The following is a 23,342-nucleotide window of genomic DNA, read 5'->3' as shown; positions in this document are numbered from 1 at the left end:
GGACAGGATTTAATGGGGTAGGTGGTGTTTAAATATATATCCATTACTCAAAGTAAACATTGCTTTAAGAATGTAAAAAAGAATTAATAGCAGAGTGCCCCTGAAAATAATCCAACTGCTTCGCAGCGCCCGATAATCTCCTCCAGATTCCCGCTTCTCCTCGAGCTACAACATAATCAAATCAATTGGCAGACAGGAAAGCGCAGACAGTTGGCCCAACCAACTGCGACTAATGCGTCGCCATCAGATATGCAAACAATCGGCGGGCAGACGAATCTTCTGCAGTCACCAAGTTTATTAAACCGGACTATGACAATGTTTTGGAGGCACACAGTTCTCTGGGAAGAGGTAGAGTTTCAGTGCGACTACTTGGTCTTGTGGGCTGTCCTCCTGCAGGCATTGCGCAGCACAACGGGCAAAGGAGTACCCGAGAGGCTCCGCACGTCGCCCGGCTGGATGTTTCCAAGCAAATTGAACAGGCGGTGGAACTGGTGACTGGTGGGCGAAATATTATTGTAGATCTTGTCGTCCACGTAGACTACATCGATGCCCTCTTCCAAGATTATGGAGTGGTAGTGGTGGTTGTGCGGAAAGAAGTCCAGCAGCGTGCTCATTTCCTTTGTGGCCAGAGAGTTCTTCATCTCGGCGGGCTGCTTGATCAGGAACACCACGATGTCCTTGTCGCTGTAGAGGCTCTGACCAGCCGGAAGGAGCGTCAGCTCAACCACAGCCCGTTGGACGCAGATGAACTCGGGCTCGTAGGGCTGCATGGCGTGGAAGGTCAGCAGAGTCGGATCCGGCTAGTGAAATAGTTGAATCAGTATCTCCAGCTCCTTCGAAGGCAACTTACATTGAACCGCCTCTTGTAGGTGTCCAGCAGCCTTTCAGTGCTGTAAATCGTGCCATGCCACATCGGCGGCAGGTAAATCTCGGTGTCCGCCGATGTCAGCAGCTTAGTGCCATGCTATAAACATGTGCTTTTGTTAAAATCACAAATATTGTAATTGAAAAATTACCAGATCGTAGCTGTAAGTGCTCAGGGTTTCGGGTGTCACCTCCTTGGGATTTCCAAAGTCGTCCAGGAACATGATTTTGACTTTTTCTTCACTACACAGGCTTCGAGTTCAAATAGAATTTAGCACAACTATTTTGATTAACAAGTCTGTTAATTTGGTTGCAATCTACTTTGATTAAGATTTATAACCCTGCTTCTTAGCACGCTTACTCCGAAAGTTTGGATTCTAGTGTGGACGCAGTTCAATACATAGAAAATCCTGTAACTCATCAGTGTTGTACAATTAATAAATTTTGGGGTTTTTTTTAACTCGCAGACCGTTTGTGCATAAGCTCTATGATCTAAACAAAAAGAACTTACAACTGGAGGCTGCATTTAGGGCATTTCCTGTACCCATAGTTGCATTCCGATTCCCCAAGAGAAGCCAGGGAGGTGTTTCCGTCCCAACTGCCACTGCCTTCCACTTCTGAGGCGATTATCTGGTTTCGCTCGGCCCCATAAATTTGTCCACGCCCATAACTGAGCTGACAACTTAAGTGCGGTCATGTTTTTGGGGTCCAGTTCTCCAGATCTCCAGCCAGAGCTCCCCTCCATTAGGAAAACAATTACAGACGACACTGACAGGCTCGAAATGCCGGGCGAAACTGAAACTGAGATCCAGGACGCATTCTACCAGCGGAAGGAGCAGCTAGAGGAGGAGTGGGCCAGGAAGAGATAGCATTCGGCGTCTGGCCGGGATGTGGCCATAAATTATGAGTTTGTCGTCACATGCTGGCGGTCTGGTGGTCTTAGCCGGTGGTCATGTCTATTAAGAAGCCCTAAGGATATCAAACTGTCCAGCTGTCCGATTTTTGACACTCCTTCGGGTTTATTTTGCCAATCCTTTGGCTTTGCATATTTAGAGCAGCCCTCGCTGGTCGTTTTGCAAACTTTTCATAGGTGCTTTTGGTGGTTTAACCCTGCTCCCTCGGATTCAAATCCCCGAGACATAAATTATAGCCCCGAAATTTCCTGCTTCATTTTCTTGCTCACGAACTAGAGGGCGTCACATGTGTGTCTAAGTGATTTTCAATAAGTTGCGAGTTCTTGGGGTTAGGGTCAAAGTTTTTGGGGCACGATTTTTCACGGCGTGTATGTGTATATGGATTTTATATATGTATGTATGGGATCAGCATAATTTATGGCGCCTTCGCATGTGGGTGTGTGTCTGAGCTGGCGGATTTTCGCAGGCGTCGATAATGACGAGCGATTTCTCATAGCCAAAAGTGAGTTTTGGTCGGGTGTGGGATTGCTATTGGTATGGGAACTGGGACTGGGATGTACTGAGGAGGAGCTCTCATTTCGCCAAAGCACCAGCCATTTGCAGCAGCTGCGACCGACCTTTGACATCCCCCAGGCCCAAGTCCTCCACGTTCCCGGCCCAAACTACATGGCACGTAAAAACAAACTTGATTCTCGGCCATCAAAAGCGCCATCCGTCTTCCAGCAAACGTTCTCTTTGACTGCCAAGCTGCCAAGTGCGCGACGTGATTCAATATTTTTGCGAAATTATTTTTTAATCATAGTTGCACTGGAGTCAAGCAAATACAGAAGCTTGGGAGGCGACATGATCGAATACAAAGTAAGCAGTTGCCAAAATCCATAGGACATAGAGAATAAATTGAATGGTGATATCCTTGAAGCGGCATAAGATATATTTATCCACTTAAATTTAAAATGTATGATATTAGAGAAAGAAAATAATATTTTTTATCATTTATTTTTTTCTCCTTTGATAATAAATGGTTGAGATGGTTAAGGTCAATGTAATTATAGAAGCCTCAAAAACCACCTAAAAAATCCTCGAACAATAGATGACAACTACATGTGTATAAGCCACACCAACCCACACATATATAAATCATAAAAACAACAAAGAAGGAAACCAGAAAGTGGCAAGAAACTTTTGCAATTTGCAAGACTTGCAGCTGGCATCGGTCGCCACTCTCGGCTATTAACGCAATCGAATGACGTTCTTGGCTCGGATTCGGATTGGGATTAGGATTCGCCCTGCTCTTTATGGTAAATGCCCGCAAAATGTTTGAAGCGCTCAAATGGTAAAATGGTGAAATGGCAACCAAATCAGCGGATCCCATGCCATCCTAAAAATTGCAATTGTGACAATGCTGACAATCTGCAGGCGACAGCCAACACAGAGTTCCAACCGGAAGTCGGGGGAATCGGGAAGTAACTGTGAAGGATGGGGGAAACAGACGGCAATGGCAGTTCCGTCTACATCTCGCGCAGCTCCTCTATACACTTAGAAAAAATTTCACTTTAGATGGGCTTAAATATATAAAAGCATTAATTGAATATTTCAGGTTGAATTGTGTGAGCATTTGAAGGACTTCTTGGTGGGGCAGTGCTATTTATCTTTGTTACTTCTCATTTTGTACAGTGTAGTGTCCGTCTGGCTGCTGCCTTCATGGCAGCGTCAAGAAAACGGCGACACTTACAATCAGTATGAAATTTACGCGATTTTCATTGCGGCAAATGGTTTGCTTTTTTCGGTATTAACATTTCTCGCCAGGCATTTGGGGAGAATAAAGAATGTGGGGGATTGATGGGTGGTGGGAGCGTTGGAGGTTGGACTTTGGAGCCCAGCTGAAGTCGTGCCAATTTCATAATGCTGTTCATATTTCGTTGGGCATATGCCGATTCTGATGCTGATTAAAGTTAAGCACAATTGAGAATAATCTTCATTCTCAAGCAATATTAAACCCAGTTTTGGGTTTAGAACGCATAAAGACCAGAGGTCTTTAGTCTGGCCGATCTCCCCGTGGAGTGTGCAGAGTATTCGCTGTTCCCCGAAGGTATATGATTTGCTCGCCGGTTGGCTGGCTCCTTGGCTGCAGCCATAACCAGGATAACAACAAACGGGCAAACAGCTCGCGGCTGCCACGAGCCAAAAGTGGCATCAGCTGCGGCAGTTGGCGCGGATATATCTAACCCCTCCCGCGCCCACGCCCCCGCGTCCACCACCTGCCACCACCCCCCAGATCGGCCGACATATATCCTGGGCTGACTGACTCGAGCCGAGGATAATGCAATAAGCGTTGCCAACAAGCGCGCAACGTCTTCGTCCTGCGACTTTGGGCCCTCCAGCGATTGAGCCACTGCGTTTGTGGGTGGGCTGGGGCTAGGCGGAGCGGGAGGGGGCTATTCAGGGGGTGCACATGTGCGCCAGACAGGTTATGCGCTATAAAAAATTTAAGAAATTGCTACCAACGCCAGCGCCAAAAACGACAATACTTACGAGCATTTCACAAATCAAAATATTTTCGAGAGTTGGTCCTTTTCGCAAGTTCAGCCCTTCCCTGCCCTTTGTTGTCTGCCACCAGTGGTTATTGTTATTGTTTTTAATGTTGGCTTTCTTGTGTGCCAGACTTTTCCGCGTTTTTCCACACTTTCCCCCTGAACAACACAACTGATGCCCGAAGGAGCGATGCGAAAAACAATGTGCTAAATAAATAAATTTGTCCAAGATTGCGCATCAAAAAAAGGTGCAAGAAGTCGGGATATGGCCGTGGGAATGGATTGCTTTTATGGCGTGGCAGGTGATCAGGTGGGTGTCATGTTGGATACAAGGATCAAACAGGACGATATGAGTATAATTCGAATGGGCGTAGTAAGGTTATTGAACAAACAAGCTATAAAGCCTTGATGTTAGATGAGAAAGGATGTTAGCAAAAAAATATAAAACAGCAAAGGATCCAGCTGGGAATCCCTACGGACTAAGGTTTTAAATCTAAATCAATTATTCTTTTTGAGAACAGCAACTAGCAGAATGCAGTTTTTTCCCCAGACTTCTTGGCCATATCTCGGCTTAATGGCAGTACTTCCCAAGTACACCCCGTCCCCAGGTTCCATCCTAATCTATGGCCCATTGCGTGTGCAGGAGAACACGGCCAGTTGGTAATATCCTGGGAGAATGGCATGCAAAAGGACAGGCAACAAAAGCGAGCACAAATTGCGACATGTTTTGCAATTCCCACGCATTCTGCGGAGCTCCCCACCCACTTACGCAACTCCCACGCTCGGGTTAAAGGTCGCCGGAGTGTGTCTCCACCCACTTGATGTTGCTGCTCCAGCTGTCCTCGCCTGGATGTTATTTAGCCGACAGTTTAGTGCGATCCCCGCAGGGGGAATGGGAGTCGGGACTCCTTTTTTATGTCAACTGTTGATTGCAGCAGTGCACAGCTCCGAAAGGATATCAAAACGCAGCTGAACTGCAGCAATAATCAAAATTAATTCAATTTCGGCGGCTGGCTTTAAAGGTAGCCACTTAATTAAATGGCCACACGCGTGCTCCATATGTACACCCCGATATCCTGTGGCACTGCACTGATTTTCATACATCTGGCAAAAATCTGCTTAAATCAAATTACATTCAACAAAATGCCCATAAAGCGAATGAATAACCACAAAATATTCGAGCACTTAAAATGGCAAAGTGATTGAATTGTGGGCATGGTTTTTCGAGAAGCGAACGTGACACGATCCAGTTTTAAAAACCATTATGTTAATGGAGCTGCTACAAATGGCAATCCATTTTTATTTACTAATTCAAGATACATTCACTCTTATCCAAGTTCGTTTTGAATATTGTGTTTTGATACTTAGCTCAAAGTTTTATGGTATTAGGGAGACTTTAGCAAAGTATACCCTATAGTAATTGTAAGGTATATTTGTGTTCACGCACTCATCTCCAATTGTCAATGCACCAAAAACCGCACAAATGCACCACAGTGACAGGTTGCAATGGGGACCAAGCTGGGGAAACATTAAACACTGACCTGAAAGTTTATTTAAGCGCAATGTCATAAGCATTAAAGGTAGCTGGAGAGGCTTGACCCCTCTGAACTACTATTGGCACACGCCCATGGCTGCACCTTCCGAAAACTGCACTTATGCCCTGTAATAACCAGCTCTCATCTGTCCACTCCCAGCTGCAGGCTTACGGTTGCCTTTGATCAAATTATCCCTGTAACCCCACTCCACCGGCTGCCCTCAAGGATTGCACCTGTTTTTAAGCTCAGATGTCCGGCAAATGCGTACATATTTTAAATTTAATTACTACACGCTGCATGCAGCAAACAGTGGCAGCCACAGCAAATCCGAGCCAGGACATCCATCCATTCAAATGGGGCAAGCACAATCCTTTCGGTGGGGCAATGCGCTATGAACTCTCTTGCCCGAATAGTTGGCTGGCCATTCAAAATCTGCGCTAGCCGCACATGGATAAAAATATGAGTGCACCATGCGAGGGTGGATCGAAGACATTTGTCAAAGAATGAAAATAAAAATGACCAAGAAAAGGATTTGAAGACTCGTTCGTTTTGTTTTCATTACAGGGTATTATTGATCAAGGGGCATATGATTTCTTCACAACTAATGATGCCTTCCTTACTTGCCAATCCACCCCTGTCGAAACATATATCACCTGAAATGCCTCTCCCTGCCCCAAAAATTCCTTCATCCACACAGACGCTTCAGCGTTCGTCCTGCGGGCATTTTTGCACATGTAACTCAATTTGTGGTTTACATTTAATTAATTTAATAATATATGGGGAAATTAAATTCTCTTCCTTCCAGCTGCAAAGAGAAAAACCGCAGAAATCTCGCCACTGTCAACAATTCGTCTGGCCAGTCCGAGAACGAGCTGAAGGATACGAGCTGAAGGAACCTCAAATATACGAACATTTGTACTTATTTCGACCAGGGCCTGCAAAGCGCGCAACAGATGGCGCTGATAGAAAGGAGAAAAGGTGGCGCCACAAACACAATCCACATGAAGGGAAAAGCTCTCCTGCCGGTGGATGCTAAGAAATACCATTAATTTATTTAATTACTTCAGTGGTTCTGTATTTTAAATATTTTAGTAAAATCAGTTTAGCATAAATTCCTTTTTTTATAGTGTCATAAAATATCAAATACTAAGAAGTAAATTAATATAAGTAGTTATATAAATGGTTAAAATGTAACTTAAATATAAGATGTCTGATTAATACGAATGAAATAAGTGAAAAGGTCATTCTGACTTGCGAATTGAATAATTTATTTCTGCTCACTCACTATTTAATTCCACTTAGCCATATCAGGGCATTGAACTATTCAGCCGCGATCTCTCTTAATTAATTGACCCCCGTACTTGCAGTGCAAATTGTTCCGCTTTGCATGCGGAAGCCCTTATCGAAAGCGAATTATCGCGATGTGCATACAGAAATTATGTGAGTTATATCGGGATTGTTTTCCATAGCTGCCTAGCGATTGTAACGAGAGCAGTATGTTCTGATTCTGCAATCAGATCGTCTGCATTTCACTTCGTTCACATGGGCAATCCGATTCGGCGCACTCGAAAAGCTCGCTCGCGAAAAGCAAAGCTCTCGCATCCAGCGTATAAAAGATACAATGCAGATGCAGTCGAACCTCAGTTCTAAGCCAGAAGTAGAACGGATACCAAGTTCAGTGGATATCAATCGTGTCTCCCAGTATATTCCAGAATGAATCACTGCTCCAGGTAAGCGCCACTCACTGAGCACTAGCTCCAAGTTATTTACATTTCATTAATCATCCCCACAGTTCGCACCTGTTGCTGCTTATCTCCGTGGTTTTTGGGGCGGTCTGGGTGGCCCATGCCCAGGTGCCATTTCCCGGCAAGTGCCCAGATGTTAAGCTACTGGACACCTTCGACGCGGAAGCGGTGAGTACTGACCTTAGGCCATTCATCTCACATCGCATGTCAATCATCTCGTTCTGATAGATTTAGAATAGGGAAGTCTAAACGATCAGTTTTAAGTGAACATGCTAATGATGGCACTACATAGTCTCAAGAGTTCTAAGCTTAAGTTTAAATATAAGTGAATATATCGAATTAAGCGATATTAGTTAAACTCAACATGCATGAACAATTGGGCAAGTTCGATCTTTAAATTTTAAACTTCGTTAGTTGTGCAAAATTGATAGTTCAATGATCACAGTAGCGAAAACTATAATGATAAGATAAGCAAATTGTTTTCATATTAATAAAGGGCTTTGTTGTTACAGCTTTGTAGGCAAATATTTGTATTTGGTATTTTTTAATTATCGGACCTTACTTATCTAATCTAACTATAATTATTCCCAGACTTTTAAATAATAAGTTTACTTTGAGCTACAGTTTATGTTACTTATTATATGACCATCTGCTGATACGTAATATTGTTACATTGTGTTTATTATTATTATTATTCCGAATACTTCAGTATATGGGCGTGTGGTACGAGTACGCGGCGTATCCATTTGTTTTCGAGATCGGCAAGAAGTGCATCTACGCCAACTACAGTCTCATAGACAACAGCACTGTTTCGGTGGTGAATGCGGCCATCAATCGATTGTGAGTATCAAGTAGTATAATCTTAAACACTCCATTTAATCAAAAAATCGATGAAAAAGCACCGGGCAACCCTCGAATGTAACTGGACAGGCCAAGGTCCTTGGACCCGGTCAATTGGCCGTGGCCTTTTACCCGACGCGTGAGTAATGCCAACTTTAGGTGGTCTCTTCAACCAACATTTGTTTGCTTATCCAATACATTTTAGAGCCACTGACGAAGGCCAACTACCTGGTTTTGGGCACCGATTACGAGTCATACGCCGTTGTCTACAGCTGCACCAGTGTAACGCCTTTGGCCAATTTCAGTGAGTTAATGGGGTGTCTAGTCAGCTAGTCAGCATGTTCATATGCGAACTGTGTCATAACTAAAATGGAGTGACAAGCACTTACGCCAGAATGATAATTATTATTTTAATTGCAGAAATTGTTTGGATCTTGACTCGTCAGCGTGAACCTTCAGCGGAAGTGGTTGATGCGGCCAGAAAGATCTTGGAAGACAACGATGTATCCCAGGCCTTCCTCATCGATACTGTTCAGAAGAACTGCCCCCGGTTGGATGGTAATGGTACCGGGCTGGCCGGAGAGGATGGCCTCGATGTGGATGACTTCGTGTCCACCACTGTGCCCAATGCCATCGAAAAGGCATGAGAATGGCTCCGACGCCTCTACGAGCGTCTCTACGACATTTTTATGAACTTCCTAAGTTACTAAGTGTCATGTAACCACAGGGATCGTGTATCGATTGCTAAATGTTCTTTGGTGCTTCGATTTAAGCTTGTTGTATTGCGAGGAATAAATAATTAGAAAACCGATCATGTAAAGAGTTTATACAACTGAGACGTACACGATCAAGTGACTCAATGGAACGGTTCCGCTCTTGTTTTGCGCATAATCTTGATTATTTTGCATTAAGCCGCATCCAGTAGATTCAAATAAGCCAGACCAAATGATTCAGTTTCCAGTTTTACTCAAACCGTTCCAGCATGATCAAGTGGAAGATCTTCGTGTGAGTGCAGCCTCTGAATGTCAGCTATATGAATATTGATTAGCCTACTTAATTATCCGAAAGCCTTGCAATCCTATATCTTCAATCTTCAATGGCCATGCGGGCCTTTCATGGCGCCTGTCCCTCCAACATGACGGCTGTTGGGGATTTGGACATGGAACGATTCAAAGGAAAGTGGTACACCCACTCAATATATCCTCATCTCTCGTTGCGAGTGGAAAAATGTCAGTCGACGGATTTCATGGAGGTGGAAGAGAATAAATTCAGCGTTGTGGCCCGCGAACTGAACAGCCAGTGAGTGATTTTCCATATTTTGAAACAAATCTATAAGCCATATTCACAGAACTGGTACTGTAAAGATGAGAAAGGCAGACATACTGCACGTGGAGCCAGAATTTGGGCGGTATATTTTGGGCACAACAAGTACGGGTAAATTATGGTGGAATTAGTTAAGCCAATTAAAGCGAGTTATTAACGTGTTTTAATTTTGCAGCTTTTCCTGAGGGCGTTCTGATGTATGTTCTGGATACCGATTATGTGAACTTCGCCATCCGATTTATGTGCTTTGATGCCAGCAAAATATTCAGTTTTCGTGAGTGTAGTGATGTGAATAATAAATACTTTCCCCTAATGCGATCGCTTGATCTCACAGATTGGGCAGTCATCCAGACCCGAAAACGATTGCCCAGTGCTCAGGTGATACATATGGCTCAGTACTTTGGAAAAATGTCCGGTCTTGTTATAGGTGACATGAGCAAAGTTCCGCAGGAGTCGTGTCCCTATGATACCTGAACAATATAAACTTTGTTTTGAAATAAAAGTGTAACTTGCAAGTTTCAAAAGCATATCGAATTGATTAAGGTAGTTAAACCGTTCTGGGAACTCGTTTTTAACAGCTTCATTAATAAAAATCATACTGATTCTATGTGAACCCCATCTACCACCCACAAGACTGCCTTATTTGCTCGGCCTTGGTGAGCAAAACAAATGTTGGCCCACAGAAACGAGCATAAATCACAAAACCGCACTTGGAACGGATGCGCATAGATAAACCTGGCCCACCAACTCATCTCGCTCCCTGGACAGGAATAAAGAAAAAGGACAATTGTAAAATTAAACAGCGAAAAGGCAGGACGAAGGGTCCTTGCAGAGCGAAAACTCCGAGCGTCCATTGGGGAAATTTTATGGTACAACGATTTTTAGAAGCTGTACAAACATATACATTGTATATATCTATGTCTATATTTTATTTGCCCGCCTTCCATTTTTGTTTTCGAGTTTCCCAGACTGCGACAGCTCCCGCGGCATTCGAGCTGGTTGTGCAGCATTTGTTGCAAGGGTCGAGGAATCGGGCTAGGAATCGGTCGTGTGGGAGTCCCCGGCCAACTCACCTCTTTCCACCCAACGACTGCTACTCGCTATGCATACAAAATTTGTTTTGTAAACAAAGTAATGCCATTACAAACAAATTGGACTTTGTGCCCATGTTTTACACCCACCCCAGCCACGACATTGTTGCACTGGCATCCTTTGGGAAATCGCTCTGCGGAGCGTCCTGATGATTGAAGGAATATGTGACTGACATTTGAGCCTGCACCGCACATAGGAGGATAGCATTTATTGAGTGCCAAAGGACGATTCCTGCTTGCAGTTTTGCGGTTTGCCCGCCGGCTATTGGGTTACTCTTTGGAGATTATATCGTACCCTATTTATTCAATTTGGTATTCCTTGCGTTGCCCGAGGGCTCGGAACTGGACAGTCTGAGTGTGGTGCCTCTGATGGGGAAGGCTTTTAAAAGACCCCATTGAAGACAGTAGGTTTAAGATGCCTCAATTTTTATGGAGGATTCTAAGGAACATTACCGTGAGTGGAACTGTTGGATCCAACTAAAGTTTATTTTATTCACTTACGATAATCACTTCTGATGCTGTAATTCATCCATTAAAATCCCCTGAAATTGACTTTACTTTGTTCTATCTGCACTTCACACCACATCCATGTTGGCACCTCCTTCAATAGCCTTTCATTTATCATCTCCTCAATGGAAAATGCCAAATCAGCTAAAGCAATTTGCTGTCAGCAAGGTACTGGCGATAAAAGTGGCCCACTCCACACTCGCAGATCCCCATTTGGCCACCACCTCCTCCCAGTCAATAAAATGCCTTTTAATTAATCGGACGGTTAGCCGGAGGACGGACAATTATCCGGACGCTGTGCGTCAGCTGTTGTGGCTACCAAATGGGAACAGGACTCCGGGAACAGGACATTCGAATGCAGCGACGAATTGTGTGCATAAATTATGCAGCCAGCCATTTTGGGAAGCCCCACATTTATGGTATTTCACCTTTTTTTGTACACGGTATGAGTAGAAGGATATGCGGCATTGGTAAAAACAGCAGGCAACTTTAATAGAAAATATTTATGTATACCAATCACAGGAGATGCCTTAGTGGCTCCCAATTTGTTTCTACTACTATTATAAATAACGCCTAATAGTAGGCCAATTATTATGTTATACAGAGTAACTCATTGTCTCAACCAAAGGATTTAACGAATTAACTTCCTTTTTTTGGCTTGGTTAGGGGAATTCCCACTTGGCTGACCAGCAACAATATGTTGCAAACGTTTAATTTGAACGCGTCTCTAATCGCTGTCCTGGCAACGAGGACTCTCCACCTGCCACCTGAAATCTGGGTGCTGTAATTGCGTTCATTGAATTGTTAACTCGTCTGCTTGTCTGCCAGCCTGCATTTCAGTCCCCGAAACCGCAAACTTGCAGCGAGGGCGGCCAAAAGCCGTTGTTATCCTTGCGGTCCTTGTGGCTTCGTGTGAACGCGACTGCGAGTGTAGATGCGAGTGTGAATGTGGATGGGTCCCCTTGAGCTGATTTCCGCCCTGGCTGGCGGGTCCTTCGATATCCCGGTCAAAGCACATCAAACTTTTTGGCTCTCCCTGCGGGCCATCTGCATTTGGCATTTATTGGTATTGTTCCAATTAAAGTTGGACTCGGTCGTAAAATATGCAAGCTCAGTGAACCAGTTAGCCATTCGCCAGCGCGCAACTTCTGGTTCGATTTGGCGGCCACAGGACATTAATGCGTTACGGTCAATGGTTGCGACTGCAACCGAGCCAGCGCTGCCAATAAAAGGTAATAAAATGCCCCATCCTTCGGTAGTCAATGCGGATGGTCGAAGTTTCGCGATGGAGTTGATTCTGAATGTACTAAGTGGGTTTTCCCAGTAAGAATCAATTAAAATTGTGGCAAGCAAGATAGTGCGTTTCTCAACTATCAGATAAATTGAATCGAATATATAAACTAAATGCAATATAAGTGTCTGAAGAATAATATTATTAAAAGGCATTTAGAATTCTACTCATTTCAATTGAACTATGATCTTCAATTATATCCATGCTCCGAAGCCTATCAGCCATCATAAATTTCCGCTATCAACTTCCCCTGAATGTCATCAAAATGCGCAAACATTTCGTTAACTCGTTTCATACGACCCAGGTGCGCCTGGCTATTAAGCCCGCGTCAAAATCAAGCGTCGCGACGCATTCACCTTTGACCCGCCACCCGCTCCACCCACCGCCGAAAGTTTCGCACCACATGCTGCATGCACCACCCACCCAATCTACTCTCCCTGTCTTCCCAACATTTTGCGGCACGTATTGGCCAAAGCCAAAGTTTCGGCGACGCGCTGGTGAAAACGTCTCTTGCGGCTTGGCTGCCAACTGCTTAATCAATTACGCAACTTTGTAACAGCATGCGAGTCCTGGCCAAAAAGCGTGCGCCGCATGCATTAGACTTAGCTAAAAATACGAAAGTGCAACTACCCCCGAAGGGAATGAAATTTGAAAATAAAATAAGGACCTCTTGGAATTATCTCTCAAAATTCGGAAGGAAAAATCAGTAACAGAAGAACCAAATTTTTGTAGTTAGTTTTTGGATGAATTAGGCACCATTCTGGCCAAGGCGAACCCTCTAAATTAAGGAGCATGGTGTGATATGAAGACCTTAGACCATTGTAGAAATGCCCTCCAAGAAATGTTACTGCCCCGTCACTCACGTCATCTTTGACTGCGATGGAACCTTGATAGGTGCATTCCATTTAACGTATTCTAATTGAATAAATGGTTTATATTCATACTTTTCTTCCTCTTTTAGATAGCGAAGGTATCTACCTCAAAACGGTTCAAGACTTGCTGGCTAAATATGGCAAAACGTACACCAAAGCCGATCAGACGAACCATATGGGAATGGCGGCCGGTGCATTTTCCCAACACATCGTCAAGGATCTAAATCTTCCGTTGTCACCTGCGGAATTTCAAAAGGAATTCGAGGCAGCTGTTGATAAGAGCATGGGAAGAGTGGCTCTTCTGCCGGGGGTCAGGGATCTGATTCTCCACTTGCACGAATACCGCATACCCTTCTGCATAGCCACAAGTTCGTTTAGACAACTGTTCAAAGTGAAGGCCGAGTCCTTCAAGGATATCTTCCTGGCCTTTCACCACGTTGTCTGTGGCGATGATCCGGAACTGGGACCCGGAAGAGGAAAGCCCAACCCAGATATATATCTCCTGGCCGCCTCGCGATTCAATCCACCCGCAGATCCCAAAAAGTGCCTTATATTCGAGGATGCTCCAGTGGGCCTCATAGGGGGAAAGGCAGCGGGATCCCAAGTCATCTTTATTCCACCTGATCATGTTTCCAAGCAGCAGAAAAAGGGCGCCACCATGGTTCTCAAATCGATGGCGGACTTTAAGCCTGAGCTCTTTGGTCTCCCACCCTTTGACGCCTGCTCCAAATTCGAGTTTGGCTAACCCCCAGCACTCAAAATTGATCCGTCAAAACTAGTATTCTACTTATAAAATAAAAAATAATCAAAATTTCAAGTGTACTGAAATGTCGGAGGAAGAGGCGGGTTCTAGGCTGTGTTCTTTTCAGCCAGTTACCCATTGCATTTTCGAACTCGATGGTCTGTTGATAGACAGCGAGCGTTTGAGAACGGAAACCGTTCAAAGGATTCTGGATCCCTATGGTCATACGTATAGCTTCGATCTGAAGATGCGATGCATGGGAAAGCCGGATTCCGAGCAGGCTGCTCTTATAGTAAACACCTTTAATCTGCCCTTCAGCATGACGGAGTTTGAGAACCAACAGGAACTCCAGTGTCGTGGCAAAATGGGTTTCATTCGACTGATGCCCGGTGTGGAGCGCCTGCTGCATCACCTCAACTCGTTCAACATTCCCATGGCGATCGGAAGTGGCTGCGGTCGGGATTCGTTTAGGATAAAGACACGTCGGCACTCCAGGCTCTTCGATGTCTTCCACCACGTGGTTTTGAGCGGCTCCGACGAAGAAGTCAAGGAGGGGAAACCTGCTCCGGATGTTTTCCTCACCACCGCCTCTCGTTTTGAGGATTCGCCGGAGCCGAACAAGTGCCTGGTCTTCGAGTCCTCTTTAGTTGGAATGGAGGCTGCTCTGGCCGCTGGCATGCAGGTGGTCCTCGTGCCCGATCCTCTGGTATCCATTCGCGCCAGTGCTCCGGCCACTTTGAGACTGCGATCGCTAGAAGTATTCAAGCCACAATATTTTGGACTGCCACCTTTGTGAGATATATGTAACGTGTAGTTTGAAATAAAATGTTGCACCGTGTCAATAATTACAAATATAGGCAACATAGTCCCACATCACGTCGGTCAAATCAAAGTCACTGGCGAAGCTAAAAAAGCTCGACTGGCTCTTCCACTCCAGCAAACTTCAAATGAGCTCTAAGGCTCTTTTAATCAAAGCCATTCTCGCTCCAACGTGGAGTTATGCCATCCAGGTGTGGGGAACTGCCGCCAAATCCCAGCTTAATAGGCTCCGTGTGGTCCAGTCAAGAGCTGCACGTCACGCATCTGGGCTCCCCTGGTACGTGACGAACATAGTCATCGAAAGAGATCTGAAAGTTACCCTTCTTGGGGATCAGATTAATTTCCACAGCAGCCGTTATGCCGACAGGCTTATGGCCCACCCGAACCGACTAGCAACTATCCTAGCTGATCCCATCTCTCTCCGAAGACTGAAGAGGGTACACCCCAGCGATCTCCTTACCCGGAGGATAACATAACATATTACATTTTCTTTTGTACTTTATAATTAAGATACCACTTGGTCTCATTTATCTTTATCACACATTAGGTTAAGTTCAGAGGAATTACTGAACGATTCCTTTTGAAATCTTAATAAATAGAATTAGTTACTCCAAAAAAAAAAAAAAAAAAAAAAGGCAACATAGTTTCTACTGTTAATTTTCACATTTTTAGACCTTGATACAGATAATGTTGATATAAATTCGTTGAAAATTCCTCCAGTTCTAGAGCTCTTCTGGTAGAAAAGGAATATGTGCACTTTTGGCTGCAGGACATGCAAATCTCAAACAGATTGTGATGGCTGTTCTCCAACGTGCTGCAGTCCTTGTATCAGCTACTGCATTTTCGATCTAGAAAGTGCTGTCTTTGGTGAGCTTAAAACTGGAAAATTGCCTTTATAAAGCAACATCTTCTTCAGATACTCGCCACGTCTACCGGAAGGCTCTCAAGGAACTGGTTCGTTGTTATGATAAGAGGATACCAGACATTTTACATGTCCAGAGTGGTCCTATGACGATATCGGAGATGTCTGAACTGTTTTGCCGGAAGCTCGATATTCCGATGAGTTGGGAATCGTTTCGGTATGAACTTAACGAGCGGACCTCCCAATTAATTGCAAATCCCCCGTTTATGGATGGGATTGAGCGGCTGGTTCCGCACCTGCGCAATAGCTGCATGGAATTGGGCTTGATCACATCCAGCAACGAGGCCAACTACTGCTCGAAGATTCGCGGCCGGGAGGACTTCTTCGAGAACTTCTCCACCGTGGTCTGTGCGGATGATCCGGAATTGCATGCGCCCAAGCCCGAGCCCGACGTCTACCTGATTGCCATGTCGAGGCTAGGGGATGCTGGACCCGATTGCACCCTGGTTTTCGATGGCACTCCCAAAGGAGTTCAGGCGGCGAGCGATGCTCGTCTGCCCGTCATAATGTTGGCCGAGAAGGACCTTCCCTGCTGTTGGTCCGAATTGGCCGCCTTGCGATTCGAGTACCTGGATGACTTCGAGCCGGAGATGTATAATTTGCCCCCGTTTACGGACCCTGCGCCCAAGAGGCGATCGAGTCGTCGGCGCACGAGATACAGCCAGAGATTGACTGTAATCCGGGCCAGAGCGGCCGAAGCAGCTGCCGCGGAGGAGGAGGAGGCAGAGGAGGAACCCGCGGAACCACCAGCACCAGCCGCCCTACCATCCATTTTAAATTTAAGAGAATGAGTCAAGTTTTAGAGATTTATAAGAAATCAATAATTTTATAAGTTAATAAAAATATGTCGTTTTTGCACATTCAACTTATTCTTCGATTTCTTAGCAAAGATGTGCGTCTGTGGGTATATAATTGGTTAACTTTGTTTTCAATGCGGCACATGTCAGTGTTCGGCCAAAATTCGTAGAACAAAATTTGAGTTTTTAAAAATTTGTAAAGTCCGGCCCAAAAATGTGCAGTGCGTGCTGTAAGTCTTGCAAGGCTCCGCCAGGATGCTCCCTTTGTCCACCGATGTGCTGTAGTCCGGGTATTAGCTATTGCATCTTCGATCTGGAGAGCGCCGTTTTCGGTAAGATACCCTTCGTAAATTTTTAAAATCAAATTAAGACCACATTTCCCATATAGACACCCGTCATGTCTATAAGAGGGCCGTAATTGAGCTGGCTGCGAGTTACAACAAGATTATCCCCGAAGCGGTTATGATACAAAGCGGTCCCATGGAAACGGCTGAGATGGCTGAGATGATCTGCCGGAAATGCGATCTTCCCGTGAGCTGGGAGTCCTTTCGCTTTCAGCTGAATGAGCGAACATCCGACTTGATTGCCAATCCCACCCTGATGCCTGGTGTAGAGCGATTGGTCACCCATTTGGGAAGGTGCTGTATGGGACTGGGGCTGATCACCTCGTGCTCCGAATCAATGTATTGCACTAAGATCCGCGATAGGGAGGACTTCTTCCAGAGTTTTTCATCGATAATCTGCGCCGATGATGCGGACTTAAAGGCTCCAAAACCGGAACCGGATGTCTATTTAATTTCCATGAAACGTTTGGGAGATGCCGGACCAGATTGCACCCTGGTCTTCGATGGCACTCCTAAGGGAGTCCAGGCAGCTACGGATGCCCGACTGCCAGTGGTAATGTTGGCCGAAAAGGACCTGCCCTGCTGCTGGTCAGAGCTGGCCACTTTACGTTTGGAAACCCTGGAGGAGTTCGACCCGACGGAGTTCAACATGCCGCCGTACAGCTGCACGGAACCGCCACCCAAAAAACCCAAGGCACCAAGTCATCGTAGCTCCCAAAAATCTGCGGGACGTCAGCGAAGTTCCTCTGCACTAAAGAAAGCTGCTGCGGATTCAGAAGCTGATGAGGGAGAGGAGGAGGAAAGCGAAGGCCAGGAGGTTGCATAATTGAAATTGTCCTGGATTTTATTGTATTCAATGGGAACCGTATATTAAACATTTTGATTAAAGCTAAATGACGTTCGTAAAATCAATGATAAATGCAATAGTATGATTTGAATTCTCAAATAAAAGTAATCAAGTCATCAGCCATGGATTTAAATTGTCTCTTACTGATTCCTCAGGTATTTAAACCTTTCATGCCAATTCATACGTAGTTAACCACTCAGCAGATTTGCGGTTAAATATATCTGCATCCAAATCCAGGCAATCTGCCTAAAAGCTTTTGCACTTCGCATTTCAGTAGAAATAAGCGGGAAGTTTTAACTTAAAAGCTTAATAGATTAAATTACAGCTGATGTGAAAGATTTGCTAAATGCACGTGTTCATTATTTGGTGTTAATGAAGTGCCAATTAATTGCAGCCTTTTTCTTGATACTTCGGCTTGAAGCGAAATTGATCCATAAAACTGTGAGCTGCGATAAGCTGCCTTAGCATTATTATTAACTATTGAAAAGGGAATTGTTTGCTCTATCTGCTGAATAATAAATACAGTTTAATTGAAAACGTTTTCGGGATGACAAGGAAATTGAATGCTATCGGCGAGCAATGATTTTACCAGCACACACTCATAGAAAAAAGCAAATGCAAATTCAGATGGAGATTAAAGAGCATTATAAATAATGCCGATTGTCTGAATCTTGCCATTGTTCACCGTTCGTTGTTCATTGGCATTTGACTAGCTCATCAAGTGCTTTCAATTAAAGATGATTTAGCGTTTTCCATTCTCCGCATTCACAGGATTCGCATTCTGCAAGACAATAAATCCCGGTTGCGTTCAGCATTTTCTTGCCGTCATCTTTGCTCTGTCTCTCTGCCAAAAGCCAATTGTTTGACAATTTAATTATTCAACACATTACGCATACGCAGTGTGCGCCACTGTGCACCAGTGTATGTGTCTGTCGGTGTCTACAAGGGTGTAGACATGCAATATGTTTGCCTAGTTGCAGATGCCAACTTGCAACTTTCAGCCAACTCCTGCCAACTTATAATTACTTAATGCTCAACTCGGAAAATGTGTCCCCTGCCCCCAAAAGTCGGGTTTAGACCCGCGACTCCTAAAAACGTCAGATGGCGCAAAGTGAATAAGCCTTTTAACTCTTTAGACACATTTTTTTGACTTATTTTTTAACTTTTCCCTGGCTTTTCTTCCGTTTCTGCCTAATGAACGGGCGCCACAGGAAGCACTCAAGGGCGAAAAGCAAAAATAATAATAATTGTGAGCGTCAAAAGCACGATGCTCAAACAAGATCTGCGATTTTTTAACGTCTTAATTTAATTAAGCTAACAAAAAGACCCGCGGGCATCTCAGATTCAGTGAGAAATAAACTGACTGCTAGTAAATGGAAACGTTTTTAAGCCACAAAGTTCACAGTGGGGAAAAACTATATGTAACATGAACATTCATTTGTTAAAAAGTTTTAAAACCAATTTCGTGCGTAAAATCTATAATAGCCTCTTGTTAAGCAATATGTAATTTTTGCATCATTACATGCCAATCGCATCGATTTTCGACTATGGAGCCGCATTGTTTCAGAGATTCAAGTGCCCTTGTGATTTTGGGTGGAACAACAACGCGGATTAACATGTGTCGACGAATGCTGAAAAGCTTTTCATAGTCTTACCCAGCATTCCGCTAAATTAATGTTAAAATGCAAGGACACAGGAGGTCGGTGGTTGGGTGGCCAGGCTGCTGGGCGTTTGAGGCCGTGAACCGCCATTCTGTGGTTTCTGCGGGCGTGGGTGTGCATTCGGAGCGTGCTTTGTGCGAGCCTTGTTATAAAGCATTAATCAAGCATACCTGCTGGGCAATCCCCAGTCCCAGTCCCAATCCCAGTCCCCATCCCAATCCCAATCGCTATCCCTTCTCGCTCTCCCGCCACTGCGTCCTTTGCCTTTGCTTGTTTGTGGTGGCGACAACGACGCAACGCCCAACCACCCAATCACCCAGCCACCCAAGCCCCCATCCCCCAGCAGGCCACTCGTCCAGTGGCTCAACCCCACATCCACCACCATTCAAAAGGGCACTAAATTGCCGCTCATTATGATGGGCTGGCATTACACGTATGCCCTAGTGGTGAAAACGTGATTTAAGGCGGTATTATTAACTATATGTAAACGTAGTATTAAATATTTTTGTGATAAAGGTTCAAAATAACTATTAAGTAAATAAGTATTTCGCGATTGCATTGATTTGAATTCATTAAATATTGTAGGAAAAGAGCACGATTAATCATTCATGTGACTATTGTAAAATAGTTAGTTGGGGTACTTCTAGTTTCACGCTGCCATCTCTGCCTCTTAAGCCAATTTGTGTACGTGGGTATGTGTCCTTTTGCAATTTTCCAGCTAAATGGCATACATTAATTAACGGTTTTGTGCGACAGACGACTCGGGTCCAGATCCAGGTTCAGATTCAGGTCCAGACCCCAGAATGGCATTCATTCCGAGCCTGAGCCCCCAGCACCCCACCCCACCAGCTCACGAAAAAGATTAATGGTGCGCTATTAATGTGTAATGACAAATGTTAGTGCCTCCAAATGCCACGCCTCCCGCCTCCCTTTCCAACTGGATGTCTCACCTCGGCCATGAACGGATTTCGTACCTCCGCCCTTCACGGTGTCCATCCATTTGCGAAAATGATTGAAATAAATATTTAATTAAGGTACCAAAGTGCAACAGCAGCAAAAGCTGAGCGTCAACGCCAGGCAAACAAGAAAAAAGCAACTTGCTCTAAATTTTCATAAAAAATTCAATGCCACGCTCCGCCAACAGCCGACAACGATATGCAATAAAGTGCGGGCAGCAAAATGTGTCACCGTGTTACAAATAAAACCAAATGGGGGACTTTCAAGGAAGCTCACATCGAATGGGGGATACCCTGGAAAGGGGAAGACTGAAGGTTAAAGCGAAGTTGATACTTACTAACGTGCCTTGGAGAGAAACTTTGTAAGGATATATATACTTAACTTCCATTGAATGATTTGTATTGGTATAACCGATTTATCCACTGATGCACTTTTCCAGCCAAGTCAAGTTGATCCGCAGCGCACTATACCCCAGGCAACGAAATAAAAAGCAGGAGCAGCAAAATCAAAATCCTGAGCAGCAACTCCAACGTCAGCGTCAAAGTGACAACAACAGAAGTCGGGCCAGATCGGTGCGAGGACTAGAGATATGGAGCTGGAATCGGAGGTGGAGCCGTGAGGTGGACACTTTGACCAACTGGTGTGCTGTTGCGGCAAACAAGTAAATAAATGACAAACTAAAGCCAAATTAAGTAAATAAAATTGTTGCCCCTGTCAGGGGCATAAAGTGACGCCTGACACGGACACGAGAACATGAGGCCAGGACATGGGACACAGGACTCGGCTCCTGGAGACTGACAGGACACAGGTTGGGGATCTCAGACGCAGGACTTCAGAGTCCTGTGACAGGCCTGAAAATGTCAACAAGTCGACTGAGAGTAGCAAAAAAAAGCACACACACCGGAAATGTCGCAAAAACTATGGTTAAGTCAAAGATCAGGCTGAGGTTAAAGGTTGCGAGAACTTTAATGCCTGACGAGGCATTGGAAAATTAAAATGAGAAAAGGACGATAACCTCCGAGGACTTTCAGTCCGGCCTAGACAAACCCAAAAGACTTCTGCTTCGCATTGGGCAGACAAACGCTGACATCTGTCAAAACGAAAAGCGCACAATTTATCACAGGCAACAATAACGAAAATAAAGCCACAAAAGTACTGTGGGGACCCAAAGAGGAGACAATAGGAGCTCGATAAGCAGGAGAGCTCTGGACTATATGATACCCAGTAGCTTAGTGGTCCAACTGCAGTTTACCCTTTTCCCACATAGGATAGTGTGTTGCGTTAATCACCACAAGTAAAGCTTTAGCCTTAAAGCGACAAATGGTAAGAAAGAGGTTTTAGATGGACACCCAAATCCGGAGCTCAGAAGTGGTAGGAGATGGAAAAGTGGCAGGACGGAGCAGAAGAGCCTCGTTGACGACAATGGAGTTGGTCAGGCGGAGATAGTGGCCAAAAAGAAAGGGGAAACGAGACGAGACGAGCTCGGGTTGATGATACGTAAGCCAAATGAAAAATCGACTCCCCAAGTGGGTGACTTCTGCATGTGTCCTTGCGGGTTCTTGCAACCTCATCTATCACACCAACCCGAAAGAGGAGCAAAAACCACGATGGGGCATGCAACTTCCTGCATTTCGCAGGGGCGATCACATCTCTTCGCCTTCTCTTCTCCTGTTGTCTGTTTTGAGATATTTTTTGTTTATGTGCGCGATTATCCAGCGAAATGGGTTTATGGAAACTCACTAAGAAATTTTCATGTAGGTCATGAAAATGTCGAATTACTATTGTAGAAAATAGTATATTTGCCACATTTTGTTATTTCACACAACTACCTAAATCATTTAGCCATTCTAACAAATTCATTTACTTTGGAAACCATTTTATATCCTTGGAACATTTACAGAGTGAATCCACTTGTCAGCCGAGCTCAAAAGTAACTTCCCATTTTAATTTTGGAACAAATTCGGTACATTTGTTTTTGTTTAATGAAAATTTTCCCCGACTTTTTATACGGTGCGGTTTTTATTGTTTGTTGGCTGTGTTCTGGGGTTTTGACCACCCACCACGCCCTCCGCCTGCTGTCTTGTTTGTGTTTCATTAGGATTTTGTCATTTTGGAGAATGGGATGGGGTATCCCCCGACCAGAACTGTGATAAAACTAATGTTGACTTTCGACTGACCCGCTTTTCTGGCTCATATATGAATATACAATGTACAATGCACATACGTGTGTCTGAGCAGCAAAAAATGGCAATAATTATAGCTGCTGAGGTCACAAAAAGTGAACATATCCGTGTGCGTATGTTCCTGTGGTTTTGGGTTGGTTTTTCTAGCTTTCTAGCGGCCAAGAGAAATGCAATTACACTCGTATCTATTGCACTCGCAATTGTTCCGCTGTCAGTGTGTTGGTGTATCTGTGCATCGGTGTGTGTGTGTTCAAGTTATGTTGTGCAATTTTATATTGAGGTCACTGCTACTGACAGTAATTTATAAAAGTTTTGTTCATTTTTTCCGCCCGGGGCACAAAAAGGTCAAGAGCTTTGCTCATTTGTAGTCACTTGATGGTGGTGGCTGTGAATGGCGAATGGTGAATGCGACTATGCGAGATTAAATTGGAATTATGTGGGAACAAAACAAAGCGGTGAGTGGGCTAAACGAATATGCCAGCAGATTTGTAAGATCATCTTTGCCTGGGTTGATTGTTGGGCACTAATAACATGAAATTGAAAAGGTCCTTTAATAT

General features: G+C 44.5%; 7 protein-coding genes across 9 annotated transcripts; 6 read left to right on the top strand and 1 right to left on the bottom strand.

Annotated features, from left to right (window-relative positions):
• Positions 1-283: 283 nt before the first annotated feature.
• LOC6617376 lies at positions 284-1,313 on the bottom strand. The gene is made up of 3 exons (XM_002041665.2): positions 1,017-1,313; positions 851-964; positions 284-800 (listed from the first exon to the last, which is right to left on the bottom strand). The coding sequence occupies exons 1-3, from the start codon at positions 1,086-1,088 to the stop codon at positions 366-368; spliced, it is 621 nt and encodes a 206-aa protein (XP_002041701.1). The 5' UTR covers positions 1,089-1,313; the 3' UTR covers positions 284-365.
• Positions 1,314-7,466: 6,153 nt separating this feature from the next.
• LOC6617375 (apolipoprotein D) lies at positions 7,467-9,240 on the top strand. Its single transcript, XM_002041664.2, has 6 exons — positions 7,467-7,574; positions 7,637-7,757; positions 8,299-8,429; positions 8,489-8,568; positions 8,635-8,733; positions 8,850-9,240. The coding sequence occupies exons 1-6, from the start codon at positions 7,558-7,560 to the stop codon at positions 9,074-9,076; spliced, it is 675 nt and encodes a 224-aa protein (XP_002041700.1). The 5' UTR covers positions 7,467-7,557; the 3' UTR covers positions 9,077-9,240.
• Positions 9,241-9,341: 101 nt separating this feature from the next.
• Positions 9,342-10,286, top strand: LOC6617374. 3 transcript variants are annotated; one of them, XM_002041663.2, is made up of 5 exons: positions 9,342-9,434; positions 9,498-9,728; positions 9,778-9,863; positions 9,928-10,026; positions 10,087-10,286. In XM_002041663.2, exons 1-5 carry the CDS (start codon positions 9,412-9,414, stop codon positions 10,224-10,226), a joined length of 579 nt encoding a protein of 192 aa, XP_002041699.1. In that variant the 5' UTR covers positions 9,342-9,411; the 3' UTR covers positions 10,227-10,286. The 3 variants fall into 3 exon arrangements, with proteins under 3 accessions (XP_002041699.1, XP_032583098.1, XP_032583097.1); XM_032727207.1 differs by having other exon boundaries at positions 9,778-9,857; positions 9,928-10,286; XM_032727206.1 differs by having other exon boundaries at positions 9,928-10,286.
• A 3,006-nt stretch (positions 10,287-13,292) lies between these two features.
• LOC6617373 (pseudouridine-5'-phosphatase) lies at positions 13,293-14,302 on the top strand. The gene is made up of 2 exons (XM_002041662.2): positions 13,293-13,535; positions 13,603-14,302. Exons 1-2 carry the CDS (start codon positions 13,469-13,471, stop codon positions 14,256-14,258), a joined length of 723 nt encoding a protein of 240 aa, XP_002041698.1. The 5' UTR covers positions 13,293-13,468; the 3' UTR covers positions 14,259-14,302.
• Positions 14,303-14,318: 16 nt separating this feature from the next.
• On the top strand, positions 14,319-15,111 carry LOC6617372 (probable pseudouridine-5'-phosphatase). The gene has a single exon (XM_032727722.1). It carries the CDS (start codon positions 14,341-14,343, stop codon positions 15,049-15,051), a length of 711 nt encoding a protein of 236 aa, XP_032583613.1. The 5' UTR covers positions 14,319-14,340; the 3' UTR covers positions 15,052-15,111.
• Positions 15,112-15,719: 608 nt separating this feature from the next.
• On the top strand, positions 15,720-16,811 carry LOC6617371 (pseudouridine-5'-phosphatase). Its single transcript, XM_002041660.2, has 2 exons — positions 15,720-15,941; positions 15,991-16,811. The coding sequence occupies exons 1-2, from the start codon at positions 15,824-15,826 to the stop codon at positions 16,785-16,787; spliced, it is 915 nt and encodes a 304-aa protein (XP_002041696.2). The 5' UTR covers positions 15,720-15,823; the 3' UTR covers positions 16,788-16,811.
• A 105-nt stretch (positions 16,812-16,916) lies between these two features.
• Positions 16,917-18,023, top strand: LOC6617370 (probable pseudouridine-5'-phosphatase). The gene is made up of 2 exons (XM_002041659.2): positions 16,917-17,125; positions 17,182-18,023. Exons 1-2 carry the CDS (start codon positions 17,008-17,010, stop codon positions 17,961-17,963), a joined length of 900 nt encoding a protein of 299 aa, XP_002041695.1. The 5' UTR covers positions 16,917-17,007; the 3' UTR covers positions 17,964-18,023.
• The last annotated feature ends 5,319 nt before the right edge of the window (positions 18,024-23,342 follow it).

This window comes from Drosophila sechellia, chromosome 2L (assembly GCF_004382195.2).
Source record: "Drosophila sechellia strain sech25 chromosome 2L, ASM438219v1, whole genome shotgun sequence".
NCBI lineage: Eukaryota > Metazoa > Arthropoda > Insecta > Diptera > Drosophilidae > Drosophila > Drosophila sechellia.
This window is presented reverse-complemented; position numbering and strand designations above follow the sequence as displayed.

Bases quoted from the DNA above. Each gene is read 5' to 3' on its own strand.
- LOC6617374 (XM_032727206.1), top strand. From the start codon at position 9,412: ATGATCAAGTGGAAGATCTTCGT. The intron at 9,729-9,777 runs GTGAGTGATTTT...CCATATTCACAG, and splicing joins GCCCGCGAACTGAACAGCCA to AACTGGTACTGTAAAGATGA. The intron at 9,864-9,927 runs GTAAATTATGGT...TTAATTTTGCAG, and splicing joins TTTGGGCACAACAAGTACGG to CTTTTCCTGAGGGCGTTCTG.
- LOC6617372 (XM_032727722.1), top strand. From the start codon at position 14,341: ATGTCGGAGGAAGAGGCGGGTTCTAGGCTGTGTTCTTTTCAGCCAGTT.
- LOC6617376 (XM_002041665.2), bottom strand. From the start codon at position 1,088: ATGTTCCTGGACGACTTTGGAAATCCCAAGGAGGTGACACCCGAAACC. The intron at 965-1,016 runs GTAATTTTTCAA...ACATGTTTATAG, and splicing joins GCACTTACAGCTACGATCTG to CATGGCACTAAGCTGCTGAC. The intron at 801-850 runs GTAAGTTGCCTT...CTATTTCACTAG, and splicing joins CCTACAAGAGGCGGTTCAAT to CCGGATCCGACTCTGCTGAC.
- LOC6617375 (XM_002041664.2), top strand. The intron at 8,569-8,634 runs GTGAGTAATGCC...AATACATTTTAG, and splicing joins CGTGGCCTTTTACCCGACGC to AGCCACTGACGAAGGCCAAC. The intron at 8,734-8,849 runs GTGAGTTAATGG...TTTTAATTGCAG, and splicing joins AACGCCTTTGGCCAATTTCA to AAATTGTTTGGATCTTGACT.
- LOC6617371 (XM_002041660.2), top strand. From the start codon at position 15,824: ATGTGCACTTTTGGCTGCAGGACATGCAAATCTCAAACAGATTGTGAT. The intron at 15,942-15,990 runs GTGAGCTTAAAA...CATCTTCTTCAG, and splicing joins TCTAGAAAGTGCTGTCTTTG to ATACTCGCCACGTCTACCGG.
- LOC6617370 (XM_002041659.2), top strand. From the start codon at position 17,008: ATGTGCAGTGCGTGCTGTAAGTCTTGCAAGGCTCCGCCAGGATGCTCC. The intron at 17,126-17,181 runs GTAAGATACCCT...TTTCCCATATAG, and splicing joins TCTGGAGAGCGCCGTTTTCG to ACACCCGTCATGTCTATAAG.
- LOC6617373 (XM_002041662.2), top strand. From the start codon at position 13,469: ATGCCCTCCAAGAAATGTTACTGCCCCGTCACTCACGTCATCTTTGAC. The intron at 13,536-13,602 runs GTGCATTCCATT...TTCCTCTTTTAG, and splicing joins CTGCGATGGAACCTTGATAG to ATAGCGAAGGTATCTACCTC.